This window comes from Pagrus pagrus (genome assembly GCF_965226575.1).
Source record: "Pagrus pagrus genome assembly, chromosome: 11".
Classification (NCBI taxonomy): Eukaryota; Metazoa; Chordata; class Actinopteri; order Spariformes; family Sparidae; genus Pagrus; species Pagrus pagrus.
Genome location: NC_140195.1, coordinates 3,769,894 through 3,785,842, shown reverse-complemented (window position 1 = coordinate 3,785,842; position 15,949 = coordinate 3,769,894). Strand labels below are relative to the sequence as shown.

At 41.0% G+C, this 15,949-nt stretch overlaps 2 protein-coding genes across 3 annotated transcripts in view; both read right to left on the bottom strand.

Annotated features, from left to right (window-relative positions):
* The window catches only part of nckap5l (NCK-associated protein 5-like), a 33,669-nt gene extending 27,884 nt beyond the window's left edge, over positions 1–5,785 (bottom strand). Inside the window, exon 1 of one of the 2 annotated variants that reach the window (XM_084366561.1) lies at positions 5,623–5,785. The gene's annotated coding sequence lies outside the window, so the exon portion shown is untranslated. Of the gene's footprint in view, positions 1–5,136; positions 5,433–5,622 lie in introns of those variants that run through there. The other variant, XM_084366562.1, reaches the window with a different exon arrangement.
* A 227-nt stretch (positions 5,786–6,012) lies between these two features.
* kansl2 (KAT8 regulatory NSL complex subunit 2) lies at positions 6,013–15,822 on the bottom strand. Its single transcript, XM_084366242.1, has 10 exons — positions 15,728–15,822; positions 14,218–14,471; positions 13,908–14,080; positions 13,626–13,740; positions 12,476–12,639; positions 12,186–12,349; positions 11,174–11,270; positions 10,191–10,444; positions 7,818–8,024; positions 6,013–6,376 (listed from the first exon to the last, which is right to left on the bottom strand). Exons 2-10 carry the CDS (start codon positions 14,466–14,468, stop codon positions 6,287–6,289), a joined length of 1,515 nt encoding a protein of 504 aa, XP_084222368.1. The 5' UTR covers positions 14,469–14,471; positions 15,728–15,822; the 3' UTR covers positions 6,013–6,286.
* Between the last annotated feature and the right edge of the window lie 127 nt (positions 15,823–15,949).

Here is a 15,949-nt window from a genome sequence, read left to right as displayed (position 1 = left end):
GACAGCTGGCCGATAAAGCTCTGAACTGATAGCTGATAAGGAGAGGTCCCAGCCCCAGCCTAGCCTATCTTCAAAGCATGGACGTTTATGTAGAGGAGGGGGGGGTGATGCTGGAGAGATAGGTCGACTGCAGGAGGCTCTGACCTGTCTGCGCTCCCCTACTAGACTTCAAAATGACTAAATTATTGCCCCGTCGCTCCGTCCTCCCTGTAAAACTGCTCAACTACGACCTAACATATGTCAGTCGGTCTGACCTTGAGAGTCTGTAAGGTTGTTGGCTCCATAAAAACCCACTTTTTGCCTCAAGATGCTTGGGCCAGTGAGAAAAACAGAACATAGAGCTGAAATAATTACCTGAATTGATCAACAGATAAATCATCCGGTACCATTCTGACAGTCGATTAATTGTTTTATCCATGTTTCAAGCAAATGTGGGGGAAAAAAACACTCAACGTTCTCCGGTACCAGCTTCTCCACTGTGGGAATTTGCTGCTCTTCTCTGTTTTCTATAATTTTAGACTAAATATCTTCAGGTTTTAGGCTGTTAGATGGACAATTAAAATCAGAAAATACTCAACAAGTTCCCAGTTCTACTTTGATGTTTTCAAACGTCAACATTTTTAACAATGCACCATATTAAAAAAAATTGCCACTGTAACTGAATCAAATCAAAATCCAGCCGATTCGGGAAATGAACGGCGATGCCCTGCGCCATCCAAAACTCAACCACTCAAATCAAAACAAGCAAGGTTTGGGCGATATTGGAAATTTTATATCACAATACTGTCCCGTCTAAATAACGCAATAGACGAAGTTATTGTTGCACGTTTGCTCAGCGAGTCCAGTCAGGTCATAAAATGTGTGGTGTTTGGTGAGCTGGCCTCCATGTCTGTATGTTAAAGCGCTGCATGCATGCCACTACATCAGGCCAATTAACCTGAAGTCACCTCCCAAATATCCATCCCCTTTCCGTTCGCTGCACAATCTGCATTTTCTTTTCAAAATAAAAGCTTGAAGATTCCGTTACAGCTGTTCGATATTCGATACTGTGAAAAATAAAGCATATGGCGGCAAATATCGAGATATTCGATAATATCTAGTATTGGCCTGATCTGACTACAGGTGAGAAGAAACATATGTATTTTTTATTTTGGGGTGAACTGTCCCTTTAAAATGGTGTAATACAGATATGAGATTTAAAAGCTATAACCACAAAATGTTTAGATATTTTTACTTTAGAAATGACTTAAACAATAAACTGATTATCAGAACAGTTAAGATAAATTTTCACTTTAACAATGAATTGTTTCTGCTCTAAACTTCAAATTTTTGCCCTTTTTATTTGAAAAAAAAACAACCCCTAAATGATTCATTAATTATCAAAGTATCTGTCGGTCTGTTTTCAGTGTTTCATTTGTTAGTTGTTGACAGAATGTGGAACAGTTTGAAGTTACTGACAGAGCTCAAGAAGAATTTGCCTGCGATGGCGCTTCCTCATTTCACTTCCTCTGTGATGCAACTTGTTTGTCATCAAATTTAAAATACTTGCTCCGATCAGTTATCAGCACTGTTGCTGCTTAATTCTCTGTCGATTAACGAACCGAGTCTTCAACTTATCATTTCAACTCTATTATGTTTCGTGGTGGACTGCAACGCCTTATAAATACTTTAATAACCAAAACCAGTTAACAGAACCAACAGCCAAATTAAACACTTACTCCATGCCACGTTTCCTCCCTGTAATAAAGTCTGAGCACCGTATGTGGCGTCTGTGCGAGCCGGCTGCTACAAGATGTGGGACACAAAGGCGTGCAGAACATCTGTGAACAATTAGAGGCGAACAGAGCGAGCAAGCACTTATACTGCCCATTACACTTGAATAAGTCACTGGCTCTGCTTTTCATGATGTAATGCGGCACAGCTTGGATATGCAATCTCAAAGTTGCAGTGGGACAGAGCTCTCACAAAACTTCAATCGAGCTCAAACACGGGCACACAAGCCATAAATGTAATCTAGCGAGCGTCGAGTGGAACCACATTTATCTGCAGCTCTGAGGTCATTCCTCAGGATGAAATGTCCACAGCACCTGTGGGTCCTCGTGTTCTTCACCAAATATTGTTTCAAACGTGACACATTTATCCTTAAATCCTCGCAGCCTCCCGCACTCATGTTTAAAATTCCTTCAATTACAAGCATCAACTGAAGAAATTCCAATAATTCCACCCAATCAACAGGGTAAACTATACATCCACTGCTGCATGTTTGCCCTTGTGGTTGATTTTAAAGGCCCCACGCCACTCAAATATGTGTTTTGCTTATTCTTACTTCATTCATTTGAGTTTCACTGTGCAGAGTTTAAAACTAGGAGGCCGTTTTTACTTTCATCTGCTGAAGGGAGAAAGTTTCCCTGTGCTCGACTTTAATCTGAGTTTAGGATGTTTATGTACAAGAGACGGTCCAGGTCCAGTATGAAATGTATATTATCTTATGATCTATCTATTATTAGGGTTGGATACTGAACTCTCTGATTTATCTGCAACACTATAGGTTTGGAAATCTCACGATTTCTAAGATGCACCGCGATGGCGACGTGGAAGTTTCTGCATCGATGCAGTGACACAGCATAATCGTGACTATGCAGCCCACGTTGATTCTTGATTTTCCAGCCTCACCTGGACAATAAAGGTGTAGTGTTACATCTTTTGCATTGAACTGTAGGTGAACATAAGGCTTACGTTGCTCATGTTAAGTGATACCAAAGAGGGAGGCAGAAATCAGCAGCGCATGATCAAAAACACACACCCAATATTTCCAAAGCGAACATCTGGCCACATTTTGGATTTTATGAACTTGCTGGAAAACCCAAACTGGACAAGACACACTGTGTCCTCAGGTGATATCACTTGAGTCAGTTTAAACTGTTCATCCTCCAACAGAGCTAGAGCGCAATGCTAAATCAGTGGAGTACTGTTTTAAAAAAATGTCTGTAGAGGATTTTGAAGTTTACAAGAACAAACTTTTTCCCATCACTTCGTTCCAATCATGAGGTCAATGTTTCGCTGAGTCGTTGTGCCGTGAAGTCATAGAGGATTTCTTACATGATATACGGTGTTTGTCTGCAACTGCCAACAACAACAAGCTGCAACATTACATCAACAGACAATTTGGAAAAGGATCAGGGGATACGTCATTTCTTTTCAAAGTAAAATCAGAAACGAAAGCAGCCTGCAAACACTAAAAGATTCATCAGGCATTTCATAGGAGATCTTCAGTGTAACTTAAATATTTTACAGCCTGAATGCCGGCCATCTCTGTGAGCCAAAAGGGTTCAAACAATCCTTCCATCCTCATTTCTTCTGACCTAAAGTTTGGTCTTTGTTCAGAAAATGATGAGACAATGAAAACAGCATGAGCATGTATCTGGCCTTGAACCAACAGGCACAGATCATTAAGCAGTGGATGTTTTCCCCCGACAAAAGGACTCTGTAATAGCTAAACTGCATCATCTTAGATGTTTTAACTCTTGTTTAATCTCCAAATAGGCCTCCAACTTATTGAGATTACTGGCACATGTTTTATTGCCAATAAAATCCTTCACGATGTGAAAACAAACAAGAAACAATCCACTCCTCGTGACTAGAACGCCATTCAGAAAATGTGGAGGGGATCACGGTTACTGAAAAGCAGCATTGTTTAAGTATGATCCAATAACACGTATCAGTGCCAACACTGCTCCAAATTCATATGGGCACCAATCCAATCGATTACTCTGATGGTTAAGTATAATCTGGAGCACAACCCTGTCTATTGTTGCTTTTCTCGGTGAGTACATTTGGTCCGGCAAAACAAGCAATTTGACGAAGGGCTTTAAGAAATGTTTAAAACTAAAACTTTGGCTCTGGTACAGCGTGCAACCTGCAAAGTAACTCGTAACTAAAGTTAGCGATAGACGTTAGGATGATATGAAAGACAAGACACATCTTTTTTTTTCTTAGTGAACATTCTTGTGGGTGAAAAACAATCTTAAAAAGTAGTGTTGTAAAAGAACCAAAAAGTCAAGATACTGCAATAAAATAGGCTGTGATGGAGCATGTAATCTGCAAAGTAACAAGTAACTAAAGTAGATTAAGAAATATAATATTTGCCAGTGCAGAAAAGTCATACGTCAGTAAAAATATTGTGATATCGTCAAGATATCGTGTTGAAATAATACTTGGGTAAAAGTGTATGTCACCTATAAGAACGTTAATTCAGTAAAAGTCTTAAAGTACCTGACATTAAATGTATTTAAGTATCAATAGTAATATTCTTGGGCAATTTTTAACTGATTGTTGGTCAGTTGATAAAATAAATTAATCTAACAATTAACTATTTTGGCTCTGATGCAGCATGTAATCTGCAAAGTAACTGGTAACCAAAGTTATCAAATGTAGTGAATTAAAAAGTACTATATTTGCCAGTGTTGTAAAAAGTACCCAAACGTCGTACTTCAGTAAAAGTATTGTGATGTCGTCAATTATTGTGAAGATATCGTGTTGAAACACTACTTGGGTAAGAGTAAAGTAAATACAAGTCACCTATGAGAAAGTTAATTGAGTAAAAGTCTTAAAGTACCTGACATTAAATGTTTTTAAGTATCAATAGTAATATTTTTGGGCAATTTTTACCTAATTGCTGGTCGGTTGACAAAATAAATGAATTTGAGAATTAACTTTTTTGGCTCTGATGCAGTTTATACTCTGTAAAGTAACGAGTAACTAAAGTTATTAAACAAATATAAAGTAACTGGTCATAAAAACTATAATATTTGCCTTCAAAATATAGTGAGATGGAAGTATAAAGTAGCAGAAAATGGAAATGCTCAAGTACAAGTAACTTATAACTGTACTCAAGTAGAATATTTGAGTAAATATACTTAGTTACATTCCATCACAGACTTAATATTACATGGAGCAGGCTGGTTTATCCTCTGCAGCAGACACACTCACATCACAACTCATTCAGTGTGAGGCTGCTGTTAGCCTGGTGGCTGTGGAGGATCACAGACAAGAGACTTCAATGACTAATCAAACATTTTCTTCCCTCTGAATCAGTGCGAGGTGAAAAATAAAACAATGCACCGTGATTACACTCACAGGACTCTGGTGACAGTTCCTTTTCCATGTTCCTGTTTCAGGTTTCGACCCCTCAAAACGAGGCTACAAACTGCGACAGGGCTGCTTAAGCTAGCATGTTGTGCCGTTAAACAAAAAAACCGTTAAAGGGGCTTAAAAAAAAAAAGACATAGCTCAGAAAAATGTGTTTTTTTTTCATGGGACAGGCCCTCAAAACCCCCCCAAACCCTGCCTGCACCGAGACGCGTCCCCTCCGACAGGGTTAACGATGTTACGCCCTTCTTCACACAAACATGGAGAGAAAAAAAAAAACCGTTGGCGGCGTTTTAACGTTCCGAACGCACTAAAACAAGCTAGCGCCGTTTTCAGCTCTGCGCCCCGTTCAGACGTTCACTTCGCCGGTGAGGTTTAATCAATGACACGCCAAAGCCTCTGTGTCGGTATTCCAGCAAAACCCTCTCGACCAAGCTAACACGAAACGACATTTTCCCCGTTTTTTAAACTCACCTCATTTGGTTGGAAACTGTCGACGCTGCCTCGCCATCATGAGAAAAATACAGATAAACACTTAGTTTTCTTTAGAAATGTCTAGCTTGTGCTCATTTTGTAGCGGTGTCGTCCTCTCCCTGCAGCGGCAGCAGCGGCAGCAGCAGACTCGGCGTTTAGTGTTTTGGGTTGAGGAAAAGTGATGTCATTGCATGAAATTGCATTACCCGCCCCAATTTTTTTTTTCTTCAGAGGCTGTCCCATGCTGCCAAACATAACTTCACCATATACTTAAAAAAAAAAGCTGCTTCTATATAGTGGCTTTCTATGCCTTAAAATATTCCCTGCACGCTTTAAATACTCCTGCACTGGACATAAATCTGGATGTCATTTAGAAGAGTTCAACAAAAGTATCAGAAAATAGTTTATTCGCGGATGAGAAACGAGTTTCCATTTATTATTTGACAGACAAACTGATGCAAACCGTGGAGGAACTGACTGGGTATAATTTTTATGGCCGGACAAAATAAATACACCCACATGACAAACAGAAGAACAATCAATGAACGTATAGTCTAAGAGTCTATTGGACATTTTCAGCAGAGGTGGATCTTCTGAAGGTGAAACCTCCAATGTAAAGTCCACTCTGCAACAGTCTTTGTTGGAAATGAAAAACCAGGGTTGTTCATCTCGGCGCATCGACTGTGGCGGTGTCCACATCTTGGAGGGAATTATCAGTGGTGTCTTCTTCACCTCCTACAACCTCCGACACCACCTGGGTGAAAGAACAGGAAGTTAAACAGGAGAAGATCTGTTGGTTTTTGGGGCTGAGCGGCTGCTCCTCAACAAACGTTAGCAGCTACTTCAGCAACAAGTGAAGCTACGTCCAGAGATGCTGAAGGCAGAGCGGCTGGAGTCGTATTCTCCGTAAAATATGATCCAGTTTCACCCAAATCGGTGAATAAAAGTTCTGAAGTTGTGTTTTTGTACAGTAATCAGCGAGGCCCGGTCTTCGAAACACGATGAAATTATCATACGCCCCAAAGTGCAGGATGAGTCATCAATATTTATTGTTTTCCAGGAAGTTACAAACTTTAAAATACCATTAAGAATACATGCAAAATGGCATTTTTTTCTGTGTTGGGCCTGAAACCGGCATATAGGTGAGATATAGAGCGACAATTATGTGATTTAAAACTTCTTTTTTGACTTCACAGGAACTTTAATGGTGCACTATGTAGTTTTCGGGAGCAAGAGAAAGATCTCATTGACTGATTCTTTTTTCTGCCTAAACAAACTAAATAAACAAACTCTTTGTTTTGAATAAACAAACTGACCTTAAAGGACACGCAGTTTCATACTGTTTGACTATGTTTATATTTGGCGGACCCTGCCACCTTTCTAGCTTCCAACAGTGTTCTGGGGATCTTATTTTCCTCTAAGAACAGCTTGTTTATTCAGTTATGTGAAAACATTTACATATCATTAATATTGTAAATATTAAAATGCGAAGTTTGAATTCCTTCTCTTCTCAAAACTACATAGTGCCCCTTTAATACAACAGTCAGGTGCCCTATGAACATTTAGCTAACTTTAATCATTCCTCATGTTCATACAGGCCATGAGGAGATCCCTTCCTAACAATCTTCTGATGTAAGATGGAAGAAAATAACCAGAGTCATCAATCATGAGCAAAGAATATATTCCAAAGTTTATCTGGCATTAATCTCGTCAGCAGTCTTGTGTTCATCACATCAAGTTGACATCTTCCAGACAGGCTGTCATTTTAATATACAAGTCCCTCTTTGTGTTTCCTTACTGAACTCTAGTGGAGGGAAAGTTACACAAACAGGGAGTCATTTACACCGAGTGTGTCAGGAAAGGATCTCTGAATGTCGAGCATGAACAGGAGGAAATATTGCAGCAAGAACATCCGTTTCAATGTAAATATGAGCATATGAGGATTGTTTAGAGATTTATGCTTTAAGTTGCATGTTTTTTCCCCCCGATTTACATCATAGTATTACACCAAGCCAGTCAATCACACAATCTGACATGTCTTCAAGTTGAAATCATACAGACACAGATTGTGACTACGTTCTCATTTGACCCATCTTGCATTGTGACGTCATTAACAGTGTTTTTATGTTGCCACGTTCGGGCAAAAGAAGTTTTCAAGATATTCAAGACGACAAAGCTCCTAAATGAGAATTAACCTGGTCGTCCATGATGGCATCCACATCTCTCTCTGAGAGTTCCTGTCCTGAGGCGTCCAGGTCGACCTGGTCTGGGTCTTCTCCGGTCAGGATGTCCATCGGGGCCTCAGCGATGGCTCTGATGGTCTGGTCCTCCAGGGCCAGGGCCGTGTCAAACTGCAGGGGGGACGGAGGGCCCTGCATGCCATCCCCTTCCACATCCAGGTCCTGTTTAACAGGGGACATTTGTGAAATCCAGATCTTAACATAGACCTCACAGGAGCCATCTTGAATTATAAGTACGGATATATTCATGTTTTTTACTCTCTGTTTACATCCCCGGCCACCAGGAAGCATGACGTGGTTTGGGGAAATTAATGTTTTTTAGGGAGGTCAACGCAGCTCGAGCTTTGGATCGTGCTCATGCTGCGTCCATGTTTTTGTCCATTTATGTGTTTGTTCTTTTCGTAGAACATTAAACAGTACTGAACAGCAAATGGTGAGCTGTAAAGATCTGTAAAAGCATTTCTGGGAAGCAGCCTTACAACCAAATCTCATAGTAGCAGCACCTCAACAACTCTAAGAGTTGCAAAGAGTCACACTTGTCTTAAATATTGAAACCACAAATCACTTTCCCTTTGCTTCTTCTAAAGATGCTTTCACACCTGTAGTTCGGTTAATTCTGTCTGGATCAAGTCGGAAAATGATATATTTTTGCCTTTATGTTTGTGTTTGCACTAACGGAGAAAGAGCTGGGATGATGAAGTTATATTGACTGACAGCAGCTTCAGGATAGGACTGTTTCTGTGACTGTCATTCTGCATTATCAGTGCTGCAGTCTCGTACTGAAGGATACTTCACAAATACATAGATCACTCTTGTCATTTTACATCACCATATTAATTTAATACTACTTTAGCTTTTGATTTCATACCCACTATCACACAAAACTGACACTGAACCTGAATCCTTCTTTTCAAGCAGTCACAGTCTGGTTGTACCAGAGTCACTATTACCAAACCACTGTTTTTGAACCGGGTTGAACCTGACTGATTCGCTTTCTTGGAGCGGCTCTGTTGTGGTGGAAACGTGATACTATTCTTTCACACCTTCCTGAACCTTCACCTGGGTACACAGTATTTATGGGAGAAAAAAGATGGTGTAATAGGCAATTAGCCTATTTAGCAAGACTTGCTGGCTTTAAATACTTCTGGCTCATACGGATAATGAAAAAGGAAATGAGCGCCCTTCTTCCATAGATTCTTAATGGCTGACCCAATGGCACTTAAGACAACCACTGGCATATTATTATTGACAAGGCCATTGGTATGCTTCCATCTTACTTACATTTTCACTCCCAACGCCCCCTTAAGTCAGAACAACAACTCGGAAAGTCAGAGAAAATTGTGGTACACGAGTTGATGTCATTTGACGTTGAAACATTGCAGATGAAAGCAAACATTGGGTCGATAGTAATATGCATATCTGTGAAATACATTTCATGGCTTACATGATCCATTTACTTTGCTCTTTTTTGTCACTCAAATACTCAAAAACAGCTGTTAATGGGTTGTTTAAAAGCTCTGGGTGATTTCGTCCATGTTGCTCTCACATTCTGACTTGACACACGTGATCACACCGAAGTTGGAATAATGACTTCCGAACTTGGGAAGTGGGACCATCCGAGGAGCACATGAATGCAGCATCATTTCCACTGTCTTTAAAGTCCAAACCGAGCTTTAGGATGCTGCTCCTTTGCTTGGAATTATTTACAAAATTACCTGAATGTTCAGGAGCAGGTCTCACTAGATGCATTTAATGTGATTCCAAACAGCTTGGGGAGAAAGACATCCGACTGTGTGGGTTTTAAATGCTGATGAATGTTTTGATATTTTATGACTCAGCAATTTATTATTTGTCTTCACTTTGTTATGTTCGCTTTATGTCTCCAACAGTGCAACTGTGCTGCCGCCTTCCACAGCCAGAACTCTCTCGAAAAAAGGACTTTTAATGTCAATGTGACTTTTTTCATAGTTAAGTAAACGTTACATAAATTGAGAATTTGAGAGTTGATAAAAAAAAGAAGAAAGGTCATATTTTCATCTCATCTTCATTGATATTTGAGAAGCTTGGAGCACCTTCAGGACCGTTCTCTTTTCATTAGATTCTCACTCCTGCCCCAGACATATCTAACCAGCAGAGTGACTGTTCTTACATGGCTCTAATGCATTTTGGTTGCTGATTTTTTTCCTGCTGACCCAACAGAAAAACACAATTACCTGCACAGGCAAAACACCACCAACTGAACGTCTAATAAGTGTTGAACATAACATTTTTGTTACAATGCATATACACATTCGAGGAGAGTGTTAGGGGGTCATCATCTCTACGTACATCACTGAACTCTAGGGGAAGGCTCTCTGTGGGCTGAAGCTCTGCTGCACTCAGATACATGTCTCTGCTCGCAGCGGTGAGCTGCTCCTGTGGTGGAGGCTCCTGCTCAGGCTGGTACATGGGGGGAGGCAGGGTGAGGTGAAGCGGGCAGCGCGGATCGTCAGACTGACCCATGTGCACGGTACGGTCACATGGGACATCTTTCATGCCTGGACACATTTTGAAAAGCACCTGGTTGCTGTCCTGGTAGATGTCTGAGGGTCTGGTTGTCAAGGACAACAGCACATGATGTCCACACACAAACACAAAACAACGAGCACAAGAATAAGATGGATGAAGAAGCCTGCACTCATCTTCAAATCTAAATGTTGAACTGTGAACGATTAATGGTAAACTTAAACCTCATAAGCTGCAATAATGAGAATTATTCCAAGTACTACAATCATTGAAAATAATCTTGCTATAAGTATTTCTCAAGCCTTAAAGCAGCTTTATGTTGACTGTATTAATGACATGCACGGGTGGTTTTGTCCGAGCAGGGTTTGTGAGAAATGCAACACTGAACACAAAGCTTGCAATAAAACTATTTTGTTGCAGACACAGAGAAAACCTCAGTGTTAATCCTGTTGATAAACATCACACTTCACTGAAAGATTAGATTATGACTGAATAGTTGGAATGAATGCATGTCGGGAAAGGATTTTGTTCCTTCCAACTGAACAGATTAGCTCCTGTGTTACTCTGGGAGAAATCAACAGACCACAGGAAGGAGTTTCTATAGGCTCCCTTTGAAACCAGCAGCTACTGCAAGCTGCTGGTCTTGATCAGGGCCATGGTGAAGATGACTCAAACGAGAAAGATGAAGGAGTGTTTGGATGACCCAAGAATTTCTTTCTAAAATCTATACACAAAACACATCTGTGATTTCTAAACAGGTCATACTATTGTGGTCAAACCCATGCTGAAAACATAATTGAGGATACGTGAGACACAGTGCCGGGTCATAGGCAGGCAGGGGTTGGTACATCGGGTTCCCTCCACAAAGGAGATGCACTTCTCTAACGCTGTTCTTGTGTGTGGCTACAAAAAAATGAAAGATAAACACAACATTAATTCCTTTAAAAGTGCAATCATCCATAAAGAAGATACTCATCCCTGGACACTATCAACTTATCAAACAAAAAAGCCTAAAAAAATAAAAAGGCTTTCTTGTCTTCCAGATGCGTTTCATGTGATGGGATTTCTGCAGCACTCAAATATGTGGAGCATAAACTCAAAACCAAAAATAAGTCTTATCCTTCTTTCACTGTAATAATCAACATACTTGAGGACACAACTGGCCTGCAACATTTCATGGATAAAGGCTCACATATGTATGACATGAATCATGTTTTTTTTTAAAAACAGGGCGTTTTCTCTTCTCATCCTTTACGTTTTGGCTCTGTGCTCTACCACATTGGATTTTATGGCATGAATCTATGAGAAATAGTTTCTAGATATAAAAATAGGTTTTGAGATTTCAGCCTTCACCGCAGTACAATGGAAGAGACTAGTATTTTGTCTGTGGTACTCACAGCGTTGAAAGAAGAAAAACCTCAGAAGAAAACCTAAATATCTATATCTACTATCATCCAGTTGCAGAAACAGTGTCTCACAGAACATATTACATAGAGCAGTGATAGGCAAACTGTTGCCCCTGTGCTGTTACAGTTTTCATTGGGGACGATTGTGTTTTTTCATAAGCAACTCTGTTCCAGTGAAAACTGTTCAATCTGGAAAACTGTAGACGTGACGTTGTTTCTGGGAAGACAAAGTGCCCTAGAGGTTAAATCCACATGCACAAATGGTATCTCCATCATCTCCATCTACCATGTCTCGGCCCCACTGGGAGCAAATGATACAGTTTTTGTTTTTTGGTGAACTGATCCTAGAACATCATTTCAAATTATTTAAGCTGATTAAGTTTTACGACTCTCTACTGTGATAGGGTCTCACCTGAGGAGCTCCTTCGGTCACAGCTTGCCTCCTCTCCCTGAGCTGCCGGTGCAGCAGGGCTTCCACACCGTACCGACGACGATATCGGCGCAGAGCTTTGAGCTTCTTCAGGTTCTCCCTCTCCTTCATGGACAGACCTTCAGGTCCTGTCAGCAGGCTGCTCCCTGACATCAACATAAACAAACACCAATATTGCTGAGGGCTGTAAAGCCTTGTGGACATGAAACAATTTATTACTAAGTAAACAAAGCAGAAACATTTAGTTAGTAACTAAATGGTCATATATTTACCAAGAGTTTCATGCTCCATTTTGCGGTTGTGAAGGTATCGGCGCTTTTTCTCCTTCAGCAGGTGCTGCAGACGTTTGAACTGGTCGATGTAGAGCGACTGAAGTCTAATGAGTTTTTCTCGAGTGATGAGCGCCACCTCCTCTGCTGTGTACACTCCAGCATGTCTGCAAAAAGAAAAACAAACTAATAAATACACTCACTGGAAAGGAGCCATGTTACAGCTATGCAAGAAATCACCATAAATTTAGAAAGTCACTGCATGTTAACTTCAGAGGTTTTTGTTTCTCTTTTTGCAGCCGAGTAGATCATCTGCTTCACTCTGTGCATCACATTATTGGACAATGCTGAACATCAGCAACAGACTCAAAAACCAAGTGGTTTGCATTCTGACTTTTGATTTTCCTGTGTGAACACACTACAAACCCACTGAGGATAAGTTTGTAGTTTGAACTGGGACATGGCAATTACTGATGAATGTCTGAGTAGCATCACTCTAATAACATAACAATGTGCCGTCATCATGGCTGCCACTGGTTTCCTCACAAGACTTGCCCTTCTCTGTCTCCGATTGGTTTCGTTCTCTACGTTGGACTCAAACTGTGCAGCTCTGTGTGAAGCTTACAAATGAACTGCTAGAAAAACACATACAACCCATTCACACCAGAAAACCACTGAACATACAGCTAGGAAAACGGCATGCTAGATTACGAATTCTTGTCTCATTTGTGTTGTGATTAAACAGTCACTTCATTGTGGCCCACTGACCTCCCTCCCTCCAGTTGTCCAGGGAACCGAGGGGGGTGTAGACATGGGAGGTCAGCCGAGAACAGGGACTCTGCCATGGGCATTTGTCTCATCGAACTCTCTCTCATCTTTAAGCAGTTTTTGCACGGGAAGAAGGTGCCTATCCGTTTGACCTTCACTGCTCTTCTTGACTTTTCATGTCCAAGAACTTCATGGAAGTATTTAGCACAGAGAACCAGGACGACAAAGCCGTAAAGGGTTTTATGAACCGAAAACGATAAATGCAAGTCGATCAGAAACTGAGTAGGAAAAGTCTTGCAAGAAAACCAGCAGGATCCTTAATAACGCAGCAATGCAAGTCAAGTTTAAATTAAAAAGCAAGAGATGGTTAGATAATTCAACCTACTTCAGTGGATCTTCGTGATCACTGTCAATGCTGTCTGCATCACTGTCAGGGTCTCCTCTCCACGTCTGGTCTAATACCAAGGGACCCTGCTCCTCTTCACTGAGACTGTCCTCATCTGTCGTGAGGGAGTGTAATTCAATATTACAATAATGTACAAACTTATTCAAATACACTGCAAGAAAAATTTCACCCATCATTCTACCTCTACCATTATATACAAGTCACTGTACATGAGATTAACTGCAATAATGAGGCATATATTTCAGCCTCAAGAAGACTTACCTAGAATACGGTTAGCTTCAGAGCGGCCTCCTTCGACACCGTGTGTCTCTGCACGGTTGTATCCACTTAGCTGAGACAACAGTACCTCAGGGGACGGACCAGAAAGCGGCTTCCTCACCTGAGCTCGGAGAGCCATGGCATTCCTGCGAGCATGCTCTGCACAGAACGTTACTCTAAAAAACAAACAGTCATTGGAGAAGTGATATCAGAACGCTGGTAGGGTTTGTTACTAGAGGTTTAGTGATGGGTGTCTCCTGTCAAAACAGAGAAATAAATAAAGCTGAGGTCTAATTTTTAACTTTCAACTCACCCATCTTTCCTCTCGACCTTCGGTGAAGCGTTGGGGCAGCGCTTGCCGTTCTTAGCCGAGACATAGCTGCACTGCTTGTATGGGGCGTTCTTGTCCTCCAAAATGTGTTTGATGCAAAACTCCAGGCCTTCCAGACGGGGCTGAGAGCATGGTCGCTGGGTGAAGGCGCATGCCTGGGGCTCCTGAGGACGGGGTGTCTGGGCCACCCGGTTCCGACTCGAAGGCAAAACGTGGATTCGTATCCTGTTCATCGTCTGCAAGAATAATTAGCCCTGAAACAATTAGTCTGTTAACTGATTAGCGGACTGACAGAATAATAGTCTAATCATCCATTCTGATAATTGGTTAATAATTTGATTCACACAGCTTCTCGAATATGAAGATTTCCTTCTTTTCTCTGCAATGTATGGCAGTAAAGTGAGTCTCTTTGGATTTGTAATATAGGTCAGATCAAACAAAAGAAATAAAACTGACATCTTGTATCAATTTACAGAAATTGGCACAAAACTGCCAGACAGTCCCATGATTATGCTTCTTGAATGTGAAGAGTTATTGCCTAATATTGGCACTGACAATACACCACTCAAAGCTAGTTAGGGATATTTCAGTTTCTCGCTTGATTGATAATTCGGTGATATATCTGAATTTTTATTTTTTGACATTAATCTGAAAATCTTTGTTATTTTTGCAGAACAAGACCCCTGAAACTCCACCTTAGGCTGTGAGAAAACACAGGGAAGGCTTTTGTACTTTTTAGTCACGTTATAGACAGAATAAAATGATTAAGTAAGTAATATACGGAGGCCAGGAGGAACACAAACTACATTTTGCAAACAAAACAAAGAAATGTCCTGGGAGAGGATGATTTCAGACAGGCTTATACATGCCCATATTTCAGAGATCCGCGTGGCTTATTAAGCCATAAACTGGGTCCAAAGGTCAGAAATATTTAGGTAGAAAAGTTATTGATTTTAAAACACATAGGATGCAAACATAACTACGTTAATCTACATCGATAACGCCGTGTTTCAAACAGTCTATCCCACATGAATGAAAGTTGTCAAACACTGTTAAAGCAGGCGGTGCCGGGTCAGGTGGCATGTCAGATTGGACACTGATCAACTTTGTTTCAAGTTAATATACATTATGAACATAAACAACAGTTATACATAGACATGCGGTTAAAGCCGTACTAACGTTCAGGATAAAATGTTGTTATATTACATATAAAAATGTAGAATAAGTGAATTTCTCCGTCTTGAATAAATCTAACCAGGCGCCACACCGATCTTTAGCCCGCCTCTCCGTACTGCGTCATTCTTTCAGTTACGGAGTCGCCATCTTTGTTTAGCCGTTGCTGATGCTAACTAACCGCTGCTTTCCACAATTCGCGGCTACGAAGGGGGTTTTGCTGACCGATGGCCACATACAGTCGTCTTTCTCGGTATCATCGAAATGTCTCGGTGCCAGAAAACGAACATATCCTCGTCTTTTGTTGAAAACTGCTCACCTTCCCGTCTGTCGTCCGACCGAGTCCGGCTCCGCAGGCGCACTACGTCGGTTTTCCTGCATTCCCCGATAACTGCCACAGCCACTGCAGATACAGACAGAGCCCTCCCAGGCAGCGCTCTGATTGGCTAAGCTACAAGGCATTTCATTGGCCCATCTAGGTGCCAATCAAACCTACAATTTCCTTCAACACCCTCAATCCTGCAGCATTGAAGTTGCATCA

Coding starts and splice junctions, on each gene's coding strand:
- kansl2 (XM_084366242.1), bottom strand. CDS start 14,468: ATGAACAGGATACGAATCCACGTTTTGCCTTCGAGTCGGAACCGGGTG. Junction 13,741..13,907: donor TGAAGCTAACCGTATTCTAG/GTAAGTCTTCTT, acceptor CCCTCACGACAG/ATGAGGACAGTCTCAGTGAA. Junction 10,445..11,173: donor GACCCGGCACTGTGTCTCAC/GTATCCTCAATT, acceptor CCAGACCCTCAG/ACATCTACCAGGACAGCAAC.